Source organism: Drosophila tropicalis, unplaced genomic scaffold (assembly GCF_018151085.1).
Source record: "Drosophila tropicalis isolate 14030-0801.00 unplaced genomic scaffold, ASM1815108v1 contig_593, whole genome shotgun sequence".
In the NCBI taxonomy this organism is placed as follows: domain Eukaryota; kingdom Metazoa; phylum Arthropoda; class Insecta; order Diptera; family Drosophilidae; genus Drosophila; species Drosophila tropicalis.
This window is the reverse complement of record NW_027173070.1, coordinates 20517474-20543393: the sequence shown is the minus strand read 5'-3', so window position 1 is coordinate 20543393 and position 25920 is coordinate 20517474. Positions and strand designations below refer to the sequence as shown.

The window sequence follows — 25920 nt, the reverse complement described above, 5'->3', positions numbered from 1 at the left end:
AAGTAAACATAATGCAAAACCAGAGGGCCTGGGCTAACTTTGATCGCGTCAAATTTTGTTTACCCTTGCAACTTTTTTTGGTAACTCTTTCCCTACCTATAGCCATAAATAAGGAAAAACGTTTTATCTTAAAAAGACTTACATATGTTTGCGAAAGAATGGCCTACAATCTTAACATAGGAAATAACAAAGATATTGTTCAAAGTCACTGTTTTCCACCGATTTTTCGTTTGGGAGCTTTATGATATAGTGGTCCGATCCGAGAATACAAACTGTGCAGTAAATATGTACGAAAGTACATGCGAAATTTCAGCTCTGTAGATCTTACGCTCAAGGAGGAGATCGCGTCGATCCAGACGGACGGATGGACATGGCCATATGAACTCGTCTCGTGGTGCTGATCAAGAGCTCGTTTCGAGCTTCCAAAAGAAAAGGTGAGATATACAACTGTCTAAATTTGTCTTAAGTTCCTCAAAGTTTATCTTTGCACTATCTTTTTGGCATTACTTCAAATATCAATGCTAGAGGTCTAAAATTTGGAGGAACGGTTTTATCTGGATGGGCTAAAATCATAACATAACATTTTGTGTTTTTACATACTTTTAGCCCGCATTTTGTTTGTTCTTAAGATATATTGGCACTTTTTTTTTATACTACACCCAAACCTAAGCATTTTTTAGGTGACTTTAGCTTCAAAAACAGATTAAACATCATTATTTTTTATTAAAATTCAGTAGAAAATTGATTTTTCTTTTTCATTATTATTGATGCAGTAGTACCTAAAAAGTGTTAATAATAGGCCCAGTCTAAAGGAATATTAAGCTGTCACTGCAATTCTTGTAACAAATGATTTGAGATCCGCAATGTATGCAAAGTTTTAAGTTAAAATTCTCAATATATTTTAAAGTATTTTTCTAGTAATGCCAAAAAATTGAAATCCAGTGCATTGAAGGCCTTTGTCAACCGCTAAATAATGCTTCAGGAATAAAATTTGTATACAATTATTAAGAACTGGCATTCACTACCTAAATTTCATATATTTGTCATCCAAGACAAAATGCAGCCAGCCTTAAAAACACTTTAAATAATCGCAAGGATTACCCTTTGGATCCCAACGAACATCAAAATTTATGCTTTATCGAACCAATCACATCACTACCAACAGAAAATTGGAACCAAAGTCAAAATTTGAACTAACGTCAGAAATTGTTAAATACAACTTGGAAGTTAATTGATCATTGTTCAATTTCTTCCTTAAGTGTCCTTAATAAAGTTTCTATAGATAAAATGGAAAGCTTTCCAGATGAAAGCTTTTGCCTCCATACAAAAGATGGCGCCACTTAAAAAATAAAACGACAAAAAAAATTGGATTTATTTATTCTGTTTGTTTTTATTGGATTTTCATTTGCCTGTTAAATAGAATTGAATTTCGTATTATGAAAATTGTTTTTGTTATTTGTTATCAATTTCATTCAATTAGTTACGATTACGATTCTTGTTAAACTTTCGCCGATTTTTAGTTGGTTTAGATATATATATATATATATATATATATTCATATACAATGCATTTATATACTTAATACTTGTTCCATTGGAAAACTCTTTCTAATTGGTAATTAGAAAATGAAATTTGTGATTCTGATTCTTTAGACTTGTCGTTTACAGCGCTTAATTAATAGAAATTACAGTTAAAGTTACAGTTCTGCATAAGTTCAAGTATTTGTTGTTGTTACGAATTTGATTTGAAAATGAAATGCATTTCTAGTTGTTACTGTATGTCTTGGTGTGAGTGTAGTTGTCTGTTTTAGTTAGTAAAGCTTTAATCGAGTGTGTATATATATATATATTTAGCATATATATTTAAAATTAGACATTGAATTGAGAATTTTAAAATCTATTTGTTTTGGAACATTTGATGTTGTAACTGTAGCTGTTTGAAAGAAAATTCAAACTTTTCAGAAAAACTCTTTTTATTTTTATAGTAAAAACCCAGAAATTACCATTTGACTGCATGTGCTTTTGTTTGTGTGTGTGTGTGTGGCTTTGAGTGTTTGTATGTTCAACTTGTTGCCTACTTTTAGGCTTTTGGATGAGTCTACAAATTAATGCATGAAATAGTTTTACAATATTTACAAATAGCCAAAAACAAAAACAAAACCCAATCTTAGTTCTCAACGAAACAAAATCAATATTCTTGTATATGCTTTGTAAAATATTCTCTTTAATAACTTTTCATACTTTCAAGGCCTACAATTGCTTATCATTTGATGATTTTCGTTTTATCATTTTGTTTATTTCGCTTTTTGCACATTTAGAGAGCTGAAAAGAGTCTTACTCACAATTGCTATTATTTAACAAGCATTTATATTTCAATCGGAATTGGAATAATGTTTTAGTTTCTTTTTCATTTTGTGCAGTTTTACGACATTTATTTCTAACACCTGCTATGGCAAGATTGAAAATTTAAATTGCTGTGGCCAATTAGTTGCTTTTTTTGTATATTTTTTTATAATATAAAGGTACATTTGGTTAATGGTAGGTAAGTATGTATATTTGTATGTATGTAGGCGTGTAATAGGGGTGGGGGGTATATGTTCATTAAAAATATGTAATTAATTTTATTCCATTTAGCAGCTATTATTATTTATTGCTGAAATCGTTTTTTAGGTGGCTGATTAGACATACATACAATATACGGCATGTATAACTTGTTAAATTCATATGAGATTATATATATAGTTGTTCTCATTTGCGATTCTTAACAACCTTTAAGGACGACCACCTAGAGAACTGTAATAGATTTTCTTTGTTATTACGAATCGACAATGAGAACAACCCACTTTTCGTTTGTTTCAACACACATCTACAGAAAGAGGATAGACAGACAGATGGGTAGAGATTCGAAGAATAAATTTACGATGCCAACAGTAGGTTCTATCCTGGACATCCTTCTTGGGTGAATGGATCCTTTGGGGGCGCTTAATTTAATTACTTGACTTTGGAGCTCATCATCATCCAACAGCAACTTGGTATCAGTATATCCACAAATACTTATTGAAAACAGATTTTTATCTTGTGTCTGTGAAAACCAAAAAACAAAAAGGTTTTAGCCAATTCGATATAGATTCCATATAGTTCACTGATCCGTCTGCCAAAGGCAAAAAAAGAAAACAATTTGTTTTTGGTTTCGTTTTGTTTCGAGGTTTTTAAAATGTTTGTGTATTTTTTTTTTTTTTTTTTCATTAAAGAAATTTCTGTTGTTATTGTTTCTTGGTTTGTTTGTTTTGTCTGTTTGTTGTTTTGCAAATTTTACAATATTCGTTAGAATTATATATATATATATTTGTATAGATATAGGGCTTAAGTTGTTATAGTTGCCTATGTTTTGAAATATTGTAAGTTGCTTAAACAAATTTTGTGTTTCATTTTGCTGCCTGTTTTGCAAATGAAAATTAAACAATTTGTTGCTCTTAATGTTTTGTTTTTTTCTGCGAGTTTTTTTTTTGTTTAGCGTTACAATTTTTTATTCATTTCATGGGGCCAAGTCTTAGCAATTTGTTGCTTGAGACTTGCCTTTTGTTTTAGCCATTTTATTTCCTGTTTCATTTCGTTTGCTAAATGTGTTCAAATCGAAGCTTACAGATTTTTGTATTTTCCGTATTTAAAGTTTGAAAAATTCGTGTGGTTGTTTTTTGTGTTTTTTTTAGTTTTGTTAAGTTAAATTTAATTTAAGAATTTGCTTGCTTTATTTGTTTTGTATTAATTATATTATAGAGACTTTTTTATGTGTTAAAATTTGCACAAAATTTTGCTACAAAATCGTTTTGTTTTTTTTTTTTTAATATTTTTTTTACCTTTTTGGTTTTTGTTTGTTAAAAAAAGTTATAGAAAAGTTCATTCATTTTTTGTTTTTTTTCTGGTTTTTTTTTTTTAGCGCATGGTGTTTAAATTCTGTTAAATTTTTGTTTTCTTTTGTTTTGTTGCTGCCTGCGCAGACCGTAGAAGACCGCCCAAAGAAAGGGGAGTAGTGGGAGGAGCAGTCGTGTCCAAAGTCAAGCAAACACAAAAATGTTAATATAATTCGCCTTAATGAATAAGTAACACGCAGTATTTGAGTGTGTTGTTATTTGTTTAATTATATACTCACAGTTGATTTATGCAGTAGTTAGTAGTAGTTGTAGTTATAGTAGTTGTAGTAGTAGTAGTAGTAGAGAAGGTGAAATAGATAGATCGAGTGAAACAAAGATAGTGGTTGTAATGGTGGTGGTGGTGGTGGTGGTGGTGGTGGTGGTGATGGTGGGCTGTGATAAAGAAATGTTGGTGGTTAAAGATGCTAGGAGGAGAGGAAATAGTATCAGAAGACATCACGACAGTCGTTAGAAGAGAGCAACATTTAGCCTGGAGAATGGAGAATGGTGGGGCGTGGTTGGATTACGGAATTAGTATCATTTTCTTTAATAAAGCAAACAAATTTTCGATATGAAATTAAATTTGAAAACCAAAATTGCAACTGGAGAAAAGTTTCATTTGATTTTACTTGTGTTTTCAGCAAAACTATAGTCTACTTATAAGGGCAGTTGACTTTCTGTTGTATCTTTGTTGTTTTGTGTATGTGTGTGTGTGTCTTAGATAGAAAGAAGGCAGCATTAGAAGGAATTTAAGAGAAAGAGAGAGAGATAGAAGAAGCTTTGGGAATTAGTTTTCTTTCTGCTTGTGTGTGTGTGTGTGTGTGAGTGTATCGCTTTGGCTACTATAACTTCTTATCTGTCCCTTTCAACTCTTCTTCAGACAAAATCAGATCGCTATCGAGCCGATGCACTTTCAATTCACCTGCGTCTCACCTGATCGTCTCTTCTATAAACTTTATCTGTAAATATAAATTGCTCTCGCTGCATTCATTTGTTGTTGTTGCCTAATTTGATTGTTTCTTTCAGATAGTTATTTAAAAAGCCTGTGGGATTGATTTTCAAAGTGTGTGAGTGGTGTGGTGTATGTGTGTGTGTGTGTGTAGGCGTGTGCCTGCTGTGTGTGTTTATTCTGTCACTTAAACTTAAACATGCTTAGAATTGCTCTTGCCTTTTAAGTTTAGTTTTGTTTGCCTAAATGGGTTGACATTTAATTAGTTTAGTTTTGCTTTCTTTTTGTTTTTAATTTTTTTTTTTTTTTGTTGTTGTTTGCTGCTTAATTCTTGGGACAATTTCTGTGTCCCATTTGCTAAATGTTGCCATATTTATATATATATATAATATTTATAATTTATTTATAAACATAATGCTGCTTCTTAGAGTTGTCTTCTAGTTGTTTTGCTTTTGTTTTTGTTTTTTTTTAACCATACTTTAATCCTCTTCTATACTTCTCCTTATATATGTGTGTGTTTGATGAAATCTTTGTTGTTGTTCTTCTTCTCCTCTTTCGATCTCTGCCCATTCTCCTTCTTCTTTTATATATATATATATATATAAATATTTAATTTGTATATTTCTTTATAATAAAATTATGTTAATATTACATTTATATATATATGTATTTATAGATGTATTTGCTGCTGCTTATCGACTAAGAGAAATGTGTGGTTGATGTTAGATCTGCATACTATATATGTATATCATTCTGCCATAGATCATAGACAATTTATATTTATATATGTATATATATATATATAGATCTTTTTGCTTAAGTTCGCTACAAATCTGCAATGCAAAGCTACGCGGCACACATCTCGTTGGGAAGGGAGCGGGAGGAGCAAGCAATGGCGCCTCCCTCAGCATCCTTCAATACTCGTCTTCTTCTTCTTCTTGCTCTGATCCTGCACCAAAAGCTGTTTTTGGTTTCTCAATTTAATTTAATATCGAAAATGTATTTTGTAGTTGGTTTTTTTTTGTTGTTTGGTTTGTTTTTTTTTTATTATTTTTTATTTTTTTGTTGTTTTTTATTTCTTTTATATTTATTATTTTAAATTTAAATATAATTTAATAAGAAGAATTTGTTGTTGTTTGATTTTACATTATTTATAATATATATATGTTGTATTTATAATATATTTTACTTCTTGTTGTGGTTGTTGTTGTTGTTGTTGGTTTGACATGTGTGTGTGTGTGTGTGTGGGGTGTATGGTGTAGTGTTTGTGTGTGTGTGTGTATTGATGTCTATATAAACTTTGCCAGTTTTGCAAAAATTTCAAATTCTTTTTTGTAACATTTTTTTAAGTTTATTTTTTGTTGTTATTTATTTGATCATTTTTCTGTTTTTCTTTATTTTTGTTTTCATTTTTTCTTTTTGCAACGAAATCGACAATTTTTTTTGTGTTTATACTTTAAACAATTTAGCTTACAGAGTTATTTCATTTATAATTTTTGTTTCTTTCGCCTAACAATTGAAAAAGCGGAACGCAGCCGCCACGCACCCACAGAAATGCTAACAACCGCCAGATGGCGCCACCAATTCCACTGTCTATACGTGTGTATGTGTGTGTGTGGGGGGGGGTTTTTGCATTTTAGGGCGTGGCTCCGCAATCCGCCGCACGGCTACTTATAAGATAACTGTTACTGTTACGGTTGTTCTTCATCTTCCATCATCTTGTAGTGGATTTGCCTGTAGTTAAGTGTAGTAGTAAATCTGTTGTTGTTCTTGTTGTTTGTTGGTTGTTTAAACGGTGACTTCGTTAAGTATGCTGTTTCTTGTTGTTGTTGTTGCATTAAAAATTATGTTTTTTCATTCTTTCATTTTTGCTGTTGTTGTTGTTGTTGCTGTCTGTTTTGTATAATGTAATTTTTTCTGGGTTTTTCTTTTCTTTGCTTTTGTTTAAATTTTCCGTTTTGCTTTTCTTTCTTCTCTTCTTCTATTATGTGTTTTTTCTTGTGTTTTTTTTTTTTTGTTTTTCATTAAGTGTAAGTTTTCATTTTTTTTTATGTTTCAAAGTTTCTTAAATGGTTTTTGTTGTTGTTGTTTTTTTGCTTAACTCTTTGTTGTTGGTATTTTTTGTTGTTGTTGTTTTATAATTTTTTAAGATCTTTTACTGGGGTCCATAGCAACAGCGTGGCGCGATCTTGTTGCGCACAGCTACAGTCTTCGTCAACATCTTAAAAAAATAGAAAGGCTTAAAAAGAAATAATTTAACGCTTCACTTCGATGTCATCATAGTCACGAATTCTGCAAAGATAGTGAGAGAAAAGTGAAGAAAATAATTAGAAACTGTTTCAAATGCAAAATATCAACTTAAAATCAAATTAAAGGCACACAAAAGATACGGACACTATCTAAAGGTGGGTCAAGGGGAATCCCCAATCAACGGATTGGGATGATGCCATAGAATCAATGTTCAATTTTCATATAGATTCTTAATTTCTCTTTATAATTTCTCAACTATCTCACACATCCATTCAAAGGTCAAGTTCTCGTCAAGTATCTTGAACAGTTCAGGTAGGCGAATGATTTAGCCAGATTAACCTAATTTAGCAGGCAGCCTGCCATTAATCAATCTATCAATCAATCAAGCAAACAAGCAACAGCATAGCTAATCAATAAGATAAACGAGCAAGTCACGAGATGCGGCAAACTGAGGATAGAATGCATTAAAAGTGTCGCCAAGTATAATTTATTACATGGTGTACAGCAATGAAATAAATTGTTAAATGAAACAGCATAACGACTTTGCAAATACCCTGCAGAATAATTAACCAAACTACAACAAAATAAATTAAAGTTAATCTTTTGTTGTGGCAATTTGACCAAGATTACGTTGACTTTAAACTACCCTTGAACTCTATCTAGCTACAGGGTATGTAAAACCAGACAGACAATCGCCACAGATTTCGATTGTTCCTATATATAAATAGAGTGGATTATGTTATTTTTTTTTTTGCTCTCTCTTAACAATTTTTTATATATACATATAAACCAAAAATAGAGACAACACAGAAAGACCGAGGGACGAAGAGCTCGGCAAATAATGCAATGGCTATTGGCCATAGCCAATGGCTGGGCCATTGTTCGATTGACGACGACGTCGTAGACGACGGTTGGGCATCATCGACGCAATCAGTAAACACGGGAGGAGGATAAGGAACAGACTGATTAACATCACTTGGATGATGATGACGGTCGGTCATGTGTCCCCAATTTATCAGGTGTGTGCATTTATCTATTTTTAAACGAATGAATGCCTGCCGGCCGCCTCTTGCGTTTGTTTAGCTCATCTGATTGAGATATTGGTCGTCCTACACCTTTTGATCAGATGTCTCTTGACCGCTGACTGCATTTCTTGAATATTTTCAGTTGGTAAGACAAAGTATATAGAATTGGCAGACTTAGAGATCGAACTATGTGAAATGCAAAACTGATATTCTTATTCTTTCTTTCTTTGGTCTGTATCTTATCATTCACTACAAGTTATCTGAACACAATTTAAATGCCATTCGACAGCTAACCACTTGAAAGTCGAACCATTCAGACTTCCGGGAATTATGCAAGAAGCAGAAAGGAACACGCACCACTCCACCCATCATATAGGTCAATAATGGGGAACAATTCCGACCTCACCACTAAAAGGTCGTAAAAAAGGCTTAAAAATAAAACGTTATTATAATCAAGAAAGCCAGCCCACCAAGAGGAGTTCGAAATGCGGGGAAAGGGTCTTCTCATTGGGCACGCCCTCGGTCAAATATGCAAATTTTTGGCATTTCTTTTTTTGTTTTTGTTTTTGTTTTCGTTTGGAGGACCCAACCCATTTCAAGTTGAAATATCTAAATCGAAATTGACTTCTCTTGTAAGTTCCTCCTACGGCGGAGGCCTTGACATTTACATAGGATTGGGTTTGGGTTCGGGTTCGGATCCTTGTTTCTGTTTTGTATTACATCGAAAGAGGGCGCGTCTCTCTTTGATTAAATTTAGGTTATAGGTGTACTATGGAATAGGTAAGGCTTTCTTATAATATCCACGCCCCTTTTGTTGTTCCATGTTGTGGGCAAGGGTGCGGCTGTCGCAAAATTTCGGAGTCAAAGCAATTAAAATGAAATTAAGCTGGATCGTTCTATCGTTCATTTCTCTCGATATTATAAAGGTGTATATATAAATTCGTATTTAGCAAATTATTCGTAAATTCTCTTCCTACTTTTCTTTTTTTTTTCGTTTTTGTTTTTGTGGTTTGCGTTGGTTTGGTGGTGGCTCTGCTGTTTATCTGTCGTCGTTTTGTTTACATTCATTTGCCAGCTCACTTTCAGCCACCACCTCCTCATGCACCACTCACCGCGCTCACCTCACCTCTATTGGGCTGTTATCCCTTCCTTCTTCAGTGTAGCACCCTAGCCCCCTTTTCCTTCCATTCTCAGTGTATTTAATTTGTTTTTCTTTGTATTTTGTTTAACATTTTATTTGATTTTCGACTTGATTTCTTCTTCGTCTTTTGCTTTGCTCTTTTTAATACCCAGTAGATGAATAACCGAAAGCGAATGAATCGTTTCCTAAAGATCAGGATCAGTTAGTAAAATTTTAACTTTTTATGTCTGTAAACCAATTCTTTGTCGATTTTCTTTATACTCTCCGGAAGGAAGAAGATAGAGAGTCGTTTAGATGAGACTATATACAAACATATTTTGTTCTCTGGTTAGACGGAAGTTTGTAATGGGTACTAATGGGTATCTTAAAGTCGTTGACCCAACATTCAACAGTACGCATTTGGTTTTTATTTTCTTATTTTGTTTTTTTGTGTTTCTGACAACATTTTTATATTTGGCAATTGGCCAAAGTAAGTCTCAGCTCATCCCCCCCGCAATATACCGCCAATATCTATATGTTATATAGTATATAAGACATATATGAGGCCGCCGGTTCGGTCCATTGTTTGCGCCATATAATTTTCACTTGCAAATGAGCAAAGAAAGGCGGCAGAGATTCGAGCAGAGACAGAGGCGGCCAGGCAGCAGCAGGCAACAGCAACAAGACAACAATAAAGACTTTGGTTAATTGGCAATAAGCAAATGGCAACATACACACTCACACACACACACACACGGTGAGTCGGAGAGTCGTCTCCGCCGATGTAGCATTCATTTATGCGAATTTTTTTTTGCCGAGATTTTGTTTTTTTTTTTGTTCACAACAGGAAAATTGCCTTTTTGCCGTCGATTTAAATAAAGAATATTGCACAATATTTATATTTTATTTTAATTGTTATATTCCTCTCCCTCTCGATCTCTCTCTCTTTCACCCTCTTACGTTCTTAGCAGCAGGAGGTTAATCATTTAAGTGTGGAATTTACGTGTGACATTTATTTTGCTTGAAAACATTTCAATTTCTGTCGACCAAAAGGAAATTACAACTGTTGTTAAATGAAAAGTTAAGCGCACAGTGAAAATGTTTAATAATAAATTTATGCAAATTTTCTTTTAATTTATGACCCATTTGCACAGCAGTGACGACGTTAAGAAGGGCTCTGTTTAAGGTATTTTTTGGTCTTTACGCTCCGTTTACACTGGCTTGCATTAAAAGCTTTCTTGTAAATGGGACATAACCTTATTTAAAAGCTTCAAGATTGAAGAAGCTATAAATTTTGGATTGAGCTACATACTAGACAATGCCGATTCCAATTCCAATAAACATCACTTGATCTAAGTATTTACTTGGTTCAATTTAGTTTTGAAGGGTATAACAACAACTAAACATCAGTTGTTAAGTATTTTTTGTTTAACTTTTTCTTTATAACTTTAAGTGCTTAACGAGCATTCTTATCTAGAACAAATCTTTCTTCGAAAACTCTCTGTCAAGATAATAGAGCTCGGTGGAGCAGGAAATAATTGTCATCATATCAGAGAAACATTCACCCTAAATACAATAATGTTATAGAAAAAAATATATATTTTTTTGTGGACATTTTATGGCTTTCTATTTCCCTGTGGCATTTTCCCTGGCTTTTTTTTCTCTCTTTCTATTTAGCATTATTAAGACAACTTTGTTGCTTTTCCCTAGAATCGAATGAAATTAGCTTAGTATTAATTCCAACATATTTTGTTTAAAAGTTGCTATTTTTATGCTCTTTATATTTTTTTGTTTCTTCTATTTCGAACTGTTTGTTCATAAATTACTTGTGATTAATCTATTTGATCCAAAGCGATTTTTATTTGAACTTGAAGCATCTGTACACCTCGATATACTATATGGCGGTATGCATGTAGCATATATATGTATGTATATATAGATATAGATATGTATCGCCTCTCTATAGCGTGTGGTAGTGTAGTTCGCCTTTCTCTTTCTCAGGTTCTCAGTATTTTTGTCCGATTTTAATGGCTACTTGTTGAGATTCCTTTTGGCGTTTAGTTTGATTTTCATCTTCTCTCTATTTCGCTCAATTGAAAATTCAATTTTCGAGCAATTAAAACAAATTACGAAAAACACAACACAGAAAAACCCAAACAGAGCTACACACAAACAACAAAAAGGCTAATAAAAATGCGCATTGTAAAGAGATGAGATATTTCGCATAGATATACATATAGGAATCTATACTGTGTGTAGGAGAAGGCTCTGAAAAACAGAATTTACTACATGTAAACAACATTGAGCTGCTAGAAGTCTCTAAGAACTGGGTAGGTTAGGGGGCTACAATAATGAATCAGTTTTGTTTTAACAAGTATATCATGTGCCAATATAATTTGTGTGACTCAAATTCGAAAGGTCGACGCGGTGACTTACCTTCGTAATTGACCTGACCATCACCATCGATATCAGCCTCACGGATCATCTCATCGACCTCCTCGTCTGTTAATTTCTCGCCCAAATTTGTCATCACATGACGCAATTCGGCCGCTGAGATGAAGCCGTTGCCATCCTTATCGAAAACTCTGAAGGCTTCTCGGATCTCTTCTTCGCTATCGGTGTCCTTCATTTTGCGTGCCATCATTGTAAGGAATTCTGGGAAGTCAATTGTACCATTGCCTAAAACACAAGAAGAATTCAATTAATATACAAACAAACAACAAATAAGAGAAATGTATTTTCCTTAAAGTATCACAAACCCCACGATAAATAAAACTGACCCCCATACATGAGCGGCAGCATCTTCATTTTCAGCTGCCAAAAGCAATTTACCCAACAAAGAAACATTTTTCTTTATTATGAAGTTCGGGATTTACTTTCTTACATTTTTTTTTGTCGTGTTTTTTCAGCTTCTTTGCTTGGGCCACAAGTCAGCCAAAAGGCAAATCCCTGCCAGCCATAATCAAGCATATTTTCATATTTGTCTAAGCGCTGACAAACTTTTTGGGTCGGTGGTACACGTGGCGTATGCGTAACATGGCGTTGATAACTTTAAGGATTAGGCCAGACAAGCACACCCCACACACACACATATACACACACACACACACACACAAACAAACACCGACGACGAAGACGTCAAGTAAAAGAAAAAGAAAAATAAGCTAAGCTAAATCAGTTTACTTGCTTTTCTCTCCTATAACCAAAGAGATAAGACAAATTCAAATTCCTTTCACGTTTTTTCTATGCCCTTGCTCACGAAAATAAAAAAAGGATATTATCCCTAAGGTCAAACGTTTATGAGACATATTTATTTTGTGTGTGTCAGCTTAGCTGACTGAAATGTTTTAGTCAATCTGTGAACTGACCCAACACATCGAATCCTCTTAGGTGAAACAAATCTTTCATCATCCATTTTTCAATTTAAATTAAATGCTTAATGTAATAGTTATTGCCTCTAACCTAAATATGACTATTAAATACATATCAAAAAGTCATCAAACAGACATTTTCACATTAAGTCTTTTAGATAATTTAACTTCCATAGGAATAATTCATCAATTTGCCAGTGCATATACATACATAGAAACAATGTAAGAGTAGGCAAAAGTTAGAACGACCTTTTTAAATATTGTTAACAGAGCGAGGAGGGGAAAAGCTTTATAAATGAAGTGGTCGCTTGGACGGCCGGGTCGTTAGGTCATACAAAATTTCTTGTTATACTAATTGAAAAAGTTTCACTAACCCAAAAAAAAAAAAAACGAAAAAACATTCCAGTTTTAAAGTTCTGCATAGTTTAGCAACTGTATCACAGATCCGGTGGATGGTTCTCTCTGTCTGTCTGTATGTCTGTCCGACTTTCTGTTTGTGTGTTATTTTATGAGTGAAACGAAACTTTTTCTTGTTGCAAAAGTAAAAACTTTGCCAGAGGCCTTAATTGTTATTGACTCTCTTTACTTCACCATCTCCACCACCTTCTCGTTCTCCTACTCCTCGTACTCGTCCTCTACCACCTTCTGTCCACCGAGCAACTGGGGCCCGGGTCGAAAAAGTTTTTTGCCTTTGATGCGATTGTCTATAAAATATATAATAAAAATGTTTGCTCCCATGTGTATGTTGTTTTCGAAACTAAATTGAGCGTGGGGTCATTTTGTGGATAATGTAATGATTTTTTTGGGGCTTGCCAACCATTCAGCCAGCCAGCAGCCAGGAGGAGCCAGGAGGAGACCGGCAAGACGAGGGAGTGGTGGTAGCTAGCTAGCAATGTGTTTTTATTGCTTTGCTTTTTTGGAAATGGTTAAAGATAAGATAGCGAAAAGGCAAAAATAAAGTGCCACAGGAGAGATAGAGAGAGAGAGAGAAATAGAGGAGAGGTTTAAGCTCATTTGAGCTGAAATAAAAAGGATAACAAAAGCAAAAACAAAAATCATCCCGAAATGTATCTAGAATGTGTTGCTTCATTTGGCGACCTTAAAAAAAACGTCATTCTCAGCAAATCTAGGATCATAGAAAGAAAGAAAAGAAACACATATTCCAGAGTAATTGGATTGTTGTTTCTTTTACTTCAATCAGATACTGTTGATTTGAAATAATGCAAAAGTTTTCTTCAAAACAGAGATGGTTAATCTAGGAGCTGCACATGATTTACTTCCATCATTAAGTTATATGGCGATAACTAAGCCTAAGTGTGGAAAAACTTTTAAAATCTTTATTTAAAAACATTTTCACGTTAGAAATTAAGTTCACTGCACTTAGTTGAAGGATTTGGCTACTAATTAGTTTAAAAGGCGAATAAATTGATTTACCAAATTGATTTAAACATTGAGGTCTTCTTGCCCATCCGTTTCCCCTCTTTTCTTTATTCATTCAAAAACTTAAATCGCAAATAAACAATGACAGCAATCTACTTAATTAATTAGTCTTTTCACTAACACACACACAGCCCCTTGGGGCTCCTCTCAATGCTTTTCATTCACGAAAAGGTGATTAAAAGCAACACAAATGAGAATTGACTGGAAACTACATTAAAAATTGAGCAAATCCAGCTAAATAAATAATTAAGACGAACGCGATAAACCAATATTTTAGCCCCTCTTTTCCTCTTTTGCCATGATATGATTTGAATATTTGCCAATGAAAAATTAATAGCAAATAAGAAGAAAAACGAAATAGGAAGGAAATGAAATCGGTCTAATTTTAAGTATTATTATTATTCAATGGGCAACAACAATGCACATACAGACAAACATGTGTGTATGTATGTATGTAGAGTATATTTAACAGCAACATTGAAATAATAATAAGCCAAAAACGAAAAGATAAATAAATAATTTTCAAATTCTTGTTTTTGTCGAAAATAGCAACAAAATAAAATATCGACGGGTGGCTTCAGTTTAAATGCCTCCGCCGTGGCCTGCTGGCCCCCATCTAAATTCTATTTAAAATCATTTTGACGACGGATGCTGCTGCCAACTGACCGCCCGACCGACCCACTGTGGCTAAGGGCGGGTGGTGGCAGGTGGTGGTGCGGAAGAAAAATCACTATTTTGCCGGCCGACCTCTGTCTTTAGGATTTCCCCAAAAACGCTGAAAATTTGTGGCCATTTTTGTGTGTGTTCTTTTTGGCCAAGTTAGACACGCCTTAGACGATAGAATTGACAAGGCTTTTGCCGCAGTCGTCATCATCGGGATGATGTATGTATGTATGTACATTGTATTGTATGGTATGTACATACATATATCAGCAGAGAGTATGAACATTTTCGGTTTCCATTTCATTTTGAATTCGAACGAATGGATTCGCCAAGTTGTGTAGTATTTGCAGACAATTTAAAATTTTAATAAGATTTTTCTCTTTTTGCTGCGGCGCTGACTTGCTAAATTTAGTTATGCGAGTGAAGAGAGGAGCAGATTGGCGGGGAGAGGTGGTCAAATGCGACTCATTTCTATTTATTTTATTATATATATCTATATATAGTTGTCGGGTGGGTGGGATGGGTGTGTATGAATGTATATGGACTGGACAATTATTCTGTCATTCCACCATTTGCATTCACATTTGAATCGTCTGGGGCGAGAGGGAAAGGGGAATCTAATGCGGTCATTTGTATGCCGGCTCCGTCTGGTTGTTTGGATTCGGATTGAAATTGGATTGCTTGGCGTCAGTTTGGTCATCATCGTCATCTCAAACCACAGGCGACGACGTCGACGACGACAAACAAAAACTTCAAGTAATGAATGCATAATGTTTCGACGACGACAAGAATCATTTTCATTAGATTCGAAATTGGAATGTTTGTTATTACCAACTCCATATATTCATATGAAATTTCAGACGCGGAAATGAATAAACAGCAAATTTTTCAAAAAATATGATATGCCAAAACACGTATTTGTTGTTTGTTTGTGGTAAAGTTGTATACATGGATTAATAAAAAGATTGTTAACAATCGAATCAAAAGAATTAGCTGATATGTTTTTCAAAGATCAAGATAAACAAAATTTACCACTAAGAGCTTGATAAAATCCCAAACCTATGGTTAAATCATTTTAAATTTAGAAATACTATTTGAATCTGTTTTCAAGATGTGTTATCACTGCGGTTGAATCAAATGGTTGTCCGATAAGATTATAAATCCTCAACTGAAGGAGTAAATTTAATAATGTTGGACTTATTTCCGATTTCTGCTTAAAGACCAACAATTATCGTTGACTTTTGTACAAAACTTTTTAACTCTACTTAACCTCTTCACATCTTAACCTCAAAATCAACCCCACCGCCGACAACATCCAAACGAAAGCCATCAAGCGAAAAAGGAACAACAAAAAAAACACGAAGAACAACTTGTTCTGAATTGGGCTAGGGGAAAAGGGGGTAGTAGTAGTAAAGGGTGTACAAAGAGGCAACGGCAAAGGCAAAGGCAGACTCTCAAGTGCCTGCCTCCAAACTATTTTTAGCTCTGGGTGATAAGCAGTTGTTAGACTTTACCCCACCCCAACCTCTCCGAACCACACTCGGCATATTTGGAGGGAGGTCCATTGCCATCTCTATTCCATCCTTTATCACAAAAAAAAAAGGAACCAAAAACAAAACAGCGCAGGCGCAATCGAAGGCGAAGGGCCATCGCATAGAATTTTTGTGCAGATTTTGCCCTGGATTTTTCATCACATGCGCACCACACAATTCGCACGTGCAGCACGGCACACACAGCAAATGCCGAAAGAAGAATGAAAAACAAGAGAAACAAAGTGGGTGAAACGGAGGAAGGGCAGAGAAGAGGACGAACTGTAAACGAAGTAAGCCAGCGACAAAAGGATTCTGGATTCTGTTCTGTTCAGTTCTTCCTTTTTTACTTGTTACACGCTTTGGAATTTCTTTTTTTGGTATTTTCTTCTTTTTTCTCTCTGGGTGGGGCTGACTCTCTTCTCTTCTTCTTTACATTTCCTTGCTCCTTTTCATTGCGAAGTTCTAATTGAATTGCTAAGCGAATTGCGCCCAAGAAAAAGAGGAAAGGGAACGGGGGAGCGGAGTGGAGGGAGGTGGTAACAGTTGGCCTACATTCTACATTCTGTTCGTTTTCTTTTCTTGTGTGCATCACCTCCTCCTACTCCTCCTTAGGAATGGCCGCTGTGGCAGGCAGAGCGCAGGAAAAAGAAAATATAACAAAATGATTTATAATTTTGTGAAATTTATATAGAGAAGAAGGAAGACGACCGATCCCGCGAAATGTATGCGATATGTTGCTACTGCTGCTGCTGCTGCTGCTTCTGCTCGACACATTTCACAATTGCTAAAAATACATAAGTACATATAAAAAGCCACACGAGCATCATTTCTGACTGTCCGCCCTCCTCCTACTTGCTACCCCAAGCTCTCTCTGGTAGTAGTTTTTGGCAAAAGGTGAAAAACCTCAGAAAAACGGACGACACATTTTCATTTTCACATCGACCCGCCGGCGCTGTCACCGCCAAAAATGCATTCCCCCTTTGAAAATGAGAGGGAGATCTATGTATCTCTGCAAACCTTTCCCTATTCACGCCTCCAACTCTTCATTTCTTGCCTTTCCTTTCCTCCTTCTCCTCCTTCTTCAACAAAATGGAACAGTCGAAAAACATCAGAGCATTACCTTTTGACAAGCAAAAAGAAGGTCTCTGGTGGTCTTTTCATCTCTTCTGCATTCACATTCTCTTACTCTGACAGCAAAAATATTTTTCGAAAATCTATTTTTAATGGCTATGACGTGTTTTTGTTGCATATTTTTAGCCAAAATGTTCCGACCATACATATGTATATATGTTTCAAGTCTGTTGATTGGTCTTGTCTTTTGTTTTTGTCAGGGATTAGGCAAACATTATGTTATGGTATAAAAATAGAGTCGACCCTTTCAAAAACAGACACTATGTGTGTATATCTATTTGCTTAGCGTGGCTTGTTACACACTTCCGATCTGTGATCGACCCAAAGATTTATTACTCTAATCTCCCGAAAATTCAGTTTTTTTTTCTAATATTTTACTTACCGTCGGCATCGACCTCGTTTATCATATCCTGCAGCTCAGCCTCTGTGGGGTTTTGTCCCAGGGAGCGCATGACTGTTCCCAATTCCTTTGTTGTGATGGTGCCATCGCCGTCTTTGTCGAATAGCGAGAATGCCTCTTTGAATTCGGCGATTTGTTCCTCTGTCAGCTGATCGGCCTGTAAATAAACAACGAGAGAGAGAGAGGAGATCGGTGAGATGATGACAAGTTAATAAATTATATTTTATATGTATCTCCATATCTTTTTCTTGCGGTATATACCATATTTCTTAAGTGATTTGTTTTATGCTGATGTTTTCATTTATTAATTGCTGTCAAGAGTTTATAAAGTGTTTTTGAAATGGCTACTTGGATGCAATTCGATTTTCGATTTTCATTTGCAAAACAAAACTGTCAAATGGGGAGGCAGACAAATTGTAACGGTAAAATTTTAACTTCCCGTCATCCAATTTGCAATTCAACAAGAACAATAGACAGACAGACAGACAGACGGACAGAAAGAAAACGTCAAACAGAGAGAATAGAAGCAAAGACTTGTGTACATCACATCACCCCATCATCAAGTCAATGTCATAGAATTAGAATAATTTTGCAAGGCAACAAAAGAAGGCACACAGATATACCTACAGATAAAATGAATGTATCTTGTTATGGTATCTTGAAAAGTGTTAAGTTTCCGCCGAGTCGAAAAAAAGGCAAACACACACACACACAGGTAAAACAAAAATATATTGACGTCAGCGTATGAGTAAATAGCCAATAACAATAACAAAGACACCCAAAACCAAATATGCCGGATGAATGACAAGGCGTGTGAGTTGCTGTCATTCATTCCCTCAGTTGGTTAATTGAAGAGGAACAAGAGGAGGAAGGTTTACTTCCCGAGAACCTACAAAAGGCAAGCTATTTTTCTTTTTGGCGAACGCAAATTCAGCGAGAGAAAGAGAGAGACGCATAGTTGGTAACAGAGAATTGCCAAGACGTGAGCCTAATTTGTTTACAAAGCATGTCCACCAATGCATCAAGTATACGTAAGTTTATAACACTCACAACCTTAATGCAAATTTGGCTATACCCTACGACATATGTAGTGAATCAATGTAGACCCTGATCTTGAAGATCTAAACTCCTCCTTACTAGACATGGTCTTAAATTGACCTACTTTTGTGCCAATCTATATTTAGCCAATAGTAACCATTTTTATTGGAATACTTTAAAGCTATAATAAAGTTGAGCAAACATTAAAGGTCTTCAGTTAGTTTGGGTTTTTTTACTCCAAGATAACCTTTGTCTAATCTAAAGTGCTAGAAACATTACTGGGTATATGAAAAGTCGACATACTAATTAATGTAAATAAAATTTTGTATATAAATGTTTGAATGCGCTACCTCACTTGGGCGATAAGGTCAAATTATACATAAAAATAAAAAAAAGCCGCAACGCGCTGTTTATAAATTTTTCTATATATAAAATGCTTTGACTTGCATATCAAATATGAACATTATTCATTAAATACAACAAAAACACACAAAACATGTTAGTAAAAACAAATGAAAATATTAAATACAACTTTTTGCTGCGTCAGAGATTTTGTTTTCTACTATATAATATATACTGTAAGTTGATAATACGAAAATTTCATCTTATTGTTGGGCCGCGTGATTTTCAGTTTCCAAGTTAAAACTAAAGTTTACGATTACAGAAATAAATTCGTTCTACTTTGCCTAGTTAAAAATCCCCACTTGGCCATATCTAATCAATATATAGAAACTATTTGTGCCATAACCAGCAACAATTTAGACTGGGCTAGGTACATACATACATACATATAAATGCGAACGGTTACCACTTCAAGGCCCAGAGAAATAAGCGAACCCGATGTTTGAGCGCATTTATGGGCCAACTTCCGTTTCAAATGTCTTTACCAATCGTAAATTTTCCATACGAGAATTTCTACAATTGTACTTGAAATCATATTATATAGCTATAACGATATGTATGTATGTATGGGGTATAAAATACATAAAAGAGTACTTTGACTAAAGCCAAATCAACATTTTATCTAATCATAGTTTGAACGGGTTGAATCGGGTTAATTTTAAGAGCTCTGTTTGGTCGCACCTGCCCAACTACTAGCCAGTTGGCTTGGGCGTTGGCGTCAATTGAATTTTGGGCTGCTGCTGCTGCTGCTTATCGACAAACCGAATGGTTTTTTTTCGTAGATAAGGTTTTTTAATAGGGTTATGTCATTGCCAATTGGCGGGCAAAGCGTCAGAGGCATGACTAAGGCCAAAAACAGCCTCCCCTTCTGAAATGAAAGATTAAAGCTCAAATTATGGTAACAAAACCCGCCCACCCAAAAGATCCATTAATGGCAAGTCTACCCCACTAAAAAGGTGTAGTGGAGGAGCAACGGAGGTAAATGAATATTGGCTGGGATTTTGCAGGCGAGTTAATCTCATTGCCAATTCATTTATATGCCCAAAACAGATGCCGCCGCCTCCACAAGCCAAATGCAAGTAGAGAAATTATGAATCTACACCACGTTTCCATATTCATAAATGATGAACTAGTTCCAGCAGCAAATGAATTAAATTGTCGAGATTTATGTATTCCTGGTTGTCCAAACAAAAAGAGGTTAAAGAAATGTAACAAACTGGCTCATACATCATTTTGCCGGTTTTAAACAGGTTTCAACTGGAGTTTCACAAACTTATAATGTCTATGGCAAAAACAAAAAAGAGTTTCAAAGTTGATCGTTTTGCCGGTTCGCCGGTCCTAACTGATTTTGCTTGGTTCATGTTTTTATGAATGGCTTTTTTTGATCATACATAGATGTTTTGCAGTTCAACTGCAGTAAACCGCGCTAAATGAGCTGTAAATGTGGGTTTTCTAGCTTTAGCATCATGAGTTCGTCATCATCATCATCATCACCATCATCGTCAATATCATAGATATAATCATCATCATTATAATGATGTCAGCACACAAAAATATATATCAAGTGAGTCATTGAAAATACTTTTTTTTTTGTTTAAACTTTCCATTAAATATGATGTATTGTATAAATGACTGGGCACTGAAGTTTCACAACCTTTTATTTAGCTGGAGGCTATATTATGTAGTCAATCGAGAGCGACAGTAAAAGAAAATTTATAAAATTTATTTATATGAATAGTCACGGTAGGTGGGAATCATGTGATAAGGTCGCGTCGATCCTTTGAAAAGGCAATATGGTTTAACCAAATTGATGCCAGTTTTTTGTTTTTATTTTTTGTGTTAATATTTGTATAGAATGATAAAAAGCCAACAAACTTTGAAGATCTAGCAAACAGAGAAATGCGAAAAACTCAGATGATTAACTCTCAAAGCCAATGCCAGATAAAACGAAAGAGAAAGAGAGACAGAGAGAGGTGCGATAATAGAACGAGGAGAAGCGAATGAATCACAAAACAGAAATCGAGCACGTAAACGATTTATTTTAATTAAAAGCTGTTTGCATTTTGCGTGAGCTGTAAAAATTGCTAATTAAATTAAGCAGCGGGCTGAGGTGGGGTCGGTGGTAGATGAGTGGATGGGTGTTAGATGGCTGTTTGTCCTTATCAGAAAGCAAACGCAAAAAATACAAAAGCAACATAGAAGTAGAAGAAACAGAAAGAGAAAAGAAAAATTGGATTATGTGGTTAATGCGTCGACACTAACATTGACAGCGGCGACGTCTGGCAGGAATTTTTATTCATTATGCACGTTTTTTTGTTTTTGTTTTTTTTTTTTTTTACAGCCTTAGCCTCAGCCGAGGGCTTTTTACAAATTTCTTGATCTGACAAAATTTCATTTTTGGAACGATCGTTGCATAAAATAAAACTTGGTAATTCCAGCTATCAACATGGCATATACATAGTAGTTTGTATATTCCTATTATATGAATGAAAATATAGCACATAATGAATGGGAATAGGAATTTTCAGATGCCTAGCATTTTTTGGAGTCCAAGCAGAAAGACCCCCCCTATGCGATAAAGTAAACTCTATTATTCTGGAAAAAAGGATAGGCTCCAATTTTGTTTCAAAAAAGCCAGAATGGAATTTAAATGGAAAAACTAGATAAAAAGAAGAAGATAGGAAAATAAATTCCTTCAATTAAATTTGTTGCAGGTTTTAACTTTATAATTTTATAAAATACAATGTTAACACTACAAACAAGTTAAAAATTTTAGGAAAATTCCAAGTACACAAATTTGATTTAGAATATTTTTAAATTTTGTTTGGATTAATATTCTTGTAATTGTCAGAAGATTGAAAACCTTGTGAAAATGGTAAAAGGATCGAAGGAAATAGCATTTGTCATCTTCGAGCCTAATTCACTTAAGGTAACCCAATGAAGCAGTTAATTTTTGCAAGAGCCAAATTCAATGATAAGACTCATTAAAAGGATTATATCGTGAGTGTTTGTACATATATAAAATGCCGTTATGTCGCTGAAAAAAAAAAAAAAAAAAGCAAAACCTAAAACGAAAGCAAAAAGTAAGGCAAAAGCAGAAACTGTAAAAAAGAAATGCAAGAGAAAAAGAAGAAAGCAAATGCCAGAAATAAGAGAGACAAAAATCACACAGAAAGAGGGGCAAAAATAATGTCTCTCTTCAAGAGAGCGGAACATTTACCCGCATTGCGGCAAAATTCGTTTTGAGCGAATCGGGTAGAACGAGAGAAAATGCGCCAAAAGAGACATAACGAAAAAAAATTCCCCACTCCCTCTTCACGCTCTCAGAAACGACAAATCCCCACCGATTACTACCACAAGCGCAGACGAATTCGATTTTAACCACAATTTTTCTTCGTATTTTGTCAAGAGAGAAAGACGGCAAAAGAAATACATGCTTATGTATGTGTACACATACATACAAGTTTGTACGGCTAACGGCAGCGGCCACCATATAAATTTTTTACATGTGTGTGTGTGTGTATGTATATGTTCTCAACTGAGAGCCGACACAGAGTGCGCAGCAACGAACAGCAGAGAGAGCGGTGTGCGCAAAAATGAGAAAGAGAGAAGGAAAATTCCTCAAAAAGCCAAAAGAATTTTTATTTCTCGCCCGCTCCCACCCCTCCCATTTCACCTATGCGACGATTCTAACCTCAATTTCTTTTTTGCGGCGACCTACCAAATATGCGGTAAATAAAAGCAAAAAGAAAAACTATGAACGAATGCTTGGAACAGATGAAGGAGATGGGTAAAAGAAAAGAAGATGCAAACCAAAAGCAAATCAAATCAATATGCCGGCTCCCCCGTACATCATAGTGGCGTTTTGCTGTTTTGTTGTTAATCACATCAATATTCTCACACATACTGATAGAAGGGGTTGGGGTGGGGGCGAGGCTGGGTCGGCAAATCTCTTGATTGTGTGTTCTTTGAAAAATCGCTGATAAAAAACAAAAAAAAAATGGCAATGGCAACGCCGCGTGTGCCGCATTTTCTTGTACAACAAATTTGTCATATATTAGTTGATTTATGACTAAATTTCTACAGAGAGGTACTACCCAGATGAAAGGTGGGTGGAAAAGGGGACGAAGAGAAACGAAGAATGATTGAGAGGTAGGTGGAAGACAAAGCAAAATGCTCAAGGTGTTACCCAGGAAATTTTTGATGATAAGAATAAAGTTAGTTGTTGCTGTTGTTTTTTGTTTGTTTGTTATTTCAATATTTATTAAGGGTGGGGGGTAACTACATCCTATAAATTTAATTGATGTAAATGAGGTTAAAATTAATGGAATTTTTTTGTGCGAGCAAACTAATTACGCGAAAAGTAATGAAAAAACCACACATTTTTAAATAAGTAATTTGTTTTAATAATTATACCATGCATATACCAAGAGAAATGGTATATTGAAGTTGCCATTGTATGTTGTATGTAACAGGCAGAAATAGGATTTTTATATTCTTGATTGAATAAGAACAATTAGAGCCACCAAATAAAGTTTATTTTAAATTCTCAAAAATTTGTTTGTTTACAGAACATTGAAATTTGAGAAGCTAATATTTTTCCATCTGTCGGTATATAAAATTTGATAAACAACTGATTACAAATAGTCAATATATGTAGGCGTTTAAACATTTATCATTAGGTGAGACAAAAGTGCGAAGTTGGCCTTCATTTGAAATTGGTAATAGAAAGTTAAAAAAATAGTTAGATTTGGTGCATGGTATTCCAAAAGTCGGCACTACGACAATTCCTTATTTAATTTTTATTTATCTATAAGTAATTATTACGAGTAAGTTCTCACAAAATCAATTACTAGATTGATTATTTTATGAGAAACTTTCAATGGAGATCAAATGATGAAGTTTTTAGATGTTTTTTAACGCTCTCTAATAATGTTAATGAAAAAATTTATTACTAATCTGGGAAACTCCTGCGAAAGTTGTAATCGAGTTTTCTAGTGGTTTCTTGCCTAATAAAGACGACAGTTTACTTAATATCAACGAAATTTCTTGAGGGGTGAAAAACCAGTTTTTATTTTTTTTTAAACAATTTGGGGTGAAAGAAAAAAAATGTTCGAGGACAGCTGCTTTTTTCAAATCGGGGGTTGTGTGTGTTTGTGTGTGTGTGAGGCGGACAGATGATGAAAAGCCGCTAAAACCATATAAACAAAATATAATTGAAAAAAACACACACACACACGATCTACACAAAAACAGCAAAGGGGATCTCACTCGGACATTTTTGTGGCAACGGTGGCGCTTTTTTTTTTTTTTGCCAAAATTGTTGATATTTCAATGGAATTTTTCGACAGAAAACAAATAATAAATAAATAGAAAAGCACACACACACATATACATACATACAGATATACAAATGCATAAACTTACCATTTTTGTTAGGTTTTTGTGGTTGTTGTTGTTGGAAAGAGTAACTAAATTTGTTAATCCGCGCTACTGGGGCGAGATTTGATGTTGTTTGTTGGTATGTGTAATTGGAATTATTTGGGGGGAAAACTCGCGTTTAGAACTCGATTTTTCTTTCTTTTTTATATTCTTTTTTTTTTTTTTTTTTGCTAACGTTCAGCAAAAACTATATAACACACTGCAAAGATGAAGAAGAAGAACAAGAATGGTTGAGCTAAAGAGAGAGTGATAACTATTTATTTAAAACCAGACAGAAACTGGCATAAAAAGTGTAAAGAGAACAAAAAAAAATCAAGACGAAAAAAATGCGGCGTTCCCGGCGTTCGGAAAAGAATAGAAGGTTAAAAATACAACAAAAAGTAACAACAAAAAACAAAAATCAAACGCAAAGCAAACGCTGCGAGATTTGACGCTATTTTTTTTTTTTTTTTTTTTTTTTTTGCTTCTTTCAGCGTGGCAATTTCTCATTTGCTCTGAGTTGGCCGAATTTTAATACAAAATATTTCATCGTCTTGCGTTTCTTTTCTTATTTTTTATATATTTTTTCATTCGGGGTTTTTTTTTTTTTTTTTAATTTTTTTGTTCTCTCTTTTCTATTGTGCGAAATATGCCAAACACACGCGCGCACACGGCAAATATTCTCGTTTTATATATTATATAGAAATATATAAAAGACAGCCAGAGTAGGTAGGTGGGCTAGAGGCTAAAATGCAAAATGTGTATAAAAATGTCGCTCGATTTTTATTTTTATTGAATTCGCTTTTTTCTTTAGGGATTTTTTTCACTGTTTTTTTTTCGTTTCCCTTAGACTTCGTTGAATTTTTTTGCAATTTGTTACAATTATTTTTGGTGTTCTTTTTATTTATTTCTTGGTATGAACTCACGATCCTAATAAGAACTTCCGTCCGCAACGGTCAACTTTCAACTTGTAACTGTACTCTTTCGCCGTTTTCTTTTGTATTTATTTTCATTCCACCCGCTCTTGCCATCGATGATGCCAATGTAGCCTTTTTGATGACTAAATGTGCAAAGCGGGAATCTGAAATTTATTTGGCTTTTTTCCGCACATTTATTTTTTGACAAAATTATAATAAAAGATATGAAGTTTTTTAATGTCTTAAATAAATAACTTATTATGCGCCAGTTTGAACACTTAGTCTTACTCAAATGGAAAATCTTGACACAACAAAGTAGATCTTTATAATAAGGGGCAAGGTTAAATTTTA

At 34.5% G+C, this 25920-nt stretch overlaps 1 protein-coding gene across 1 annotated transcript; it reads right to left on the bottom strand.

The window, feature by feature from the left end:
• Positions 1-6485: 6485 nt before the first annotated feature.
• Cam (Calmodulin) lies at positions 6486-25699 on the bottom strand. Its single transcript, XM_068291347.1, has 5 exons — positions 25579-25699; positions 24659-24872; positions 17774-17948; positions 11691-11933; positions 6486-7151 (listed from the first exon to the last, which is right to left on the bottom strand). The coding sequence occupies exons 2-5, from the start codon at positions 24659-24661 to the stop codon at positions 7123-7125; spliced, it is 450 nt and encodes a 149-aa protein (XP_068147448.1). The 5' UTR covers positions 24662-24872; positions 25579-25699; the 3' UTR covers positions 6486-7122.
• Between the last annotated feature and the right edge of the window lie 221 nt (positions 25700-25920).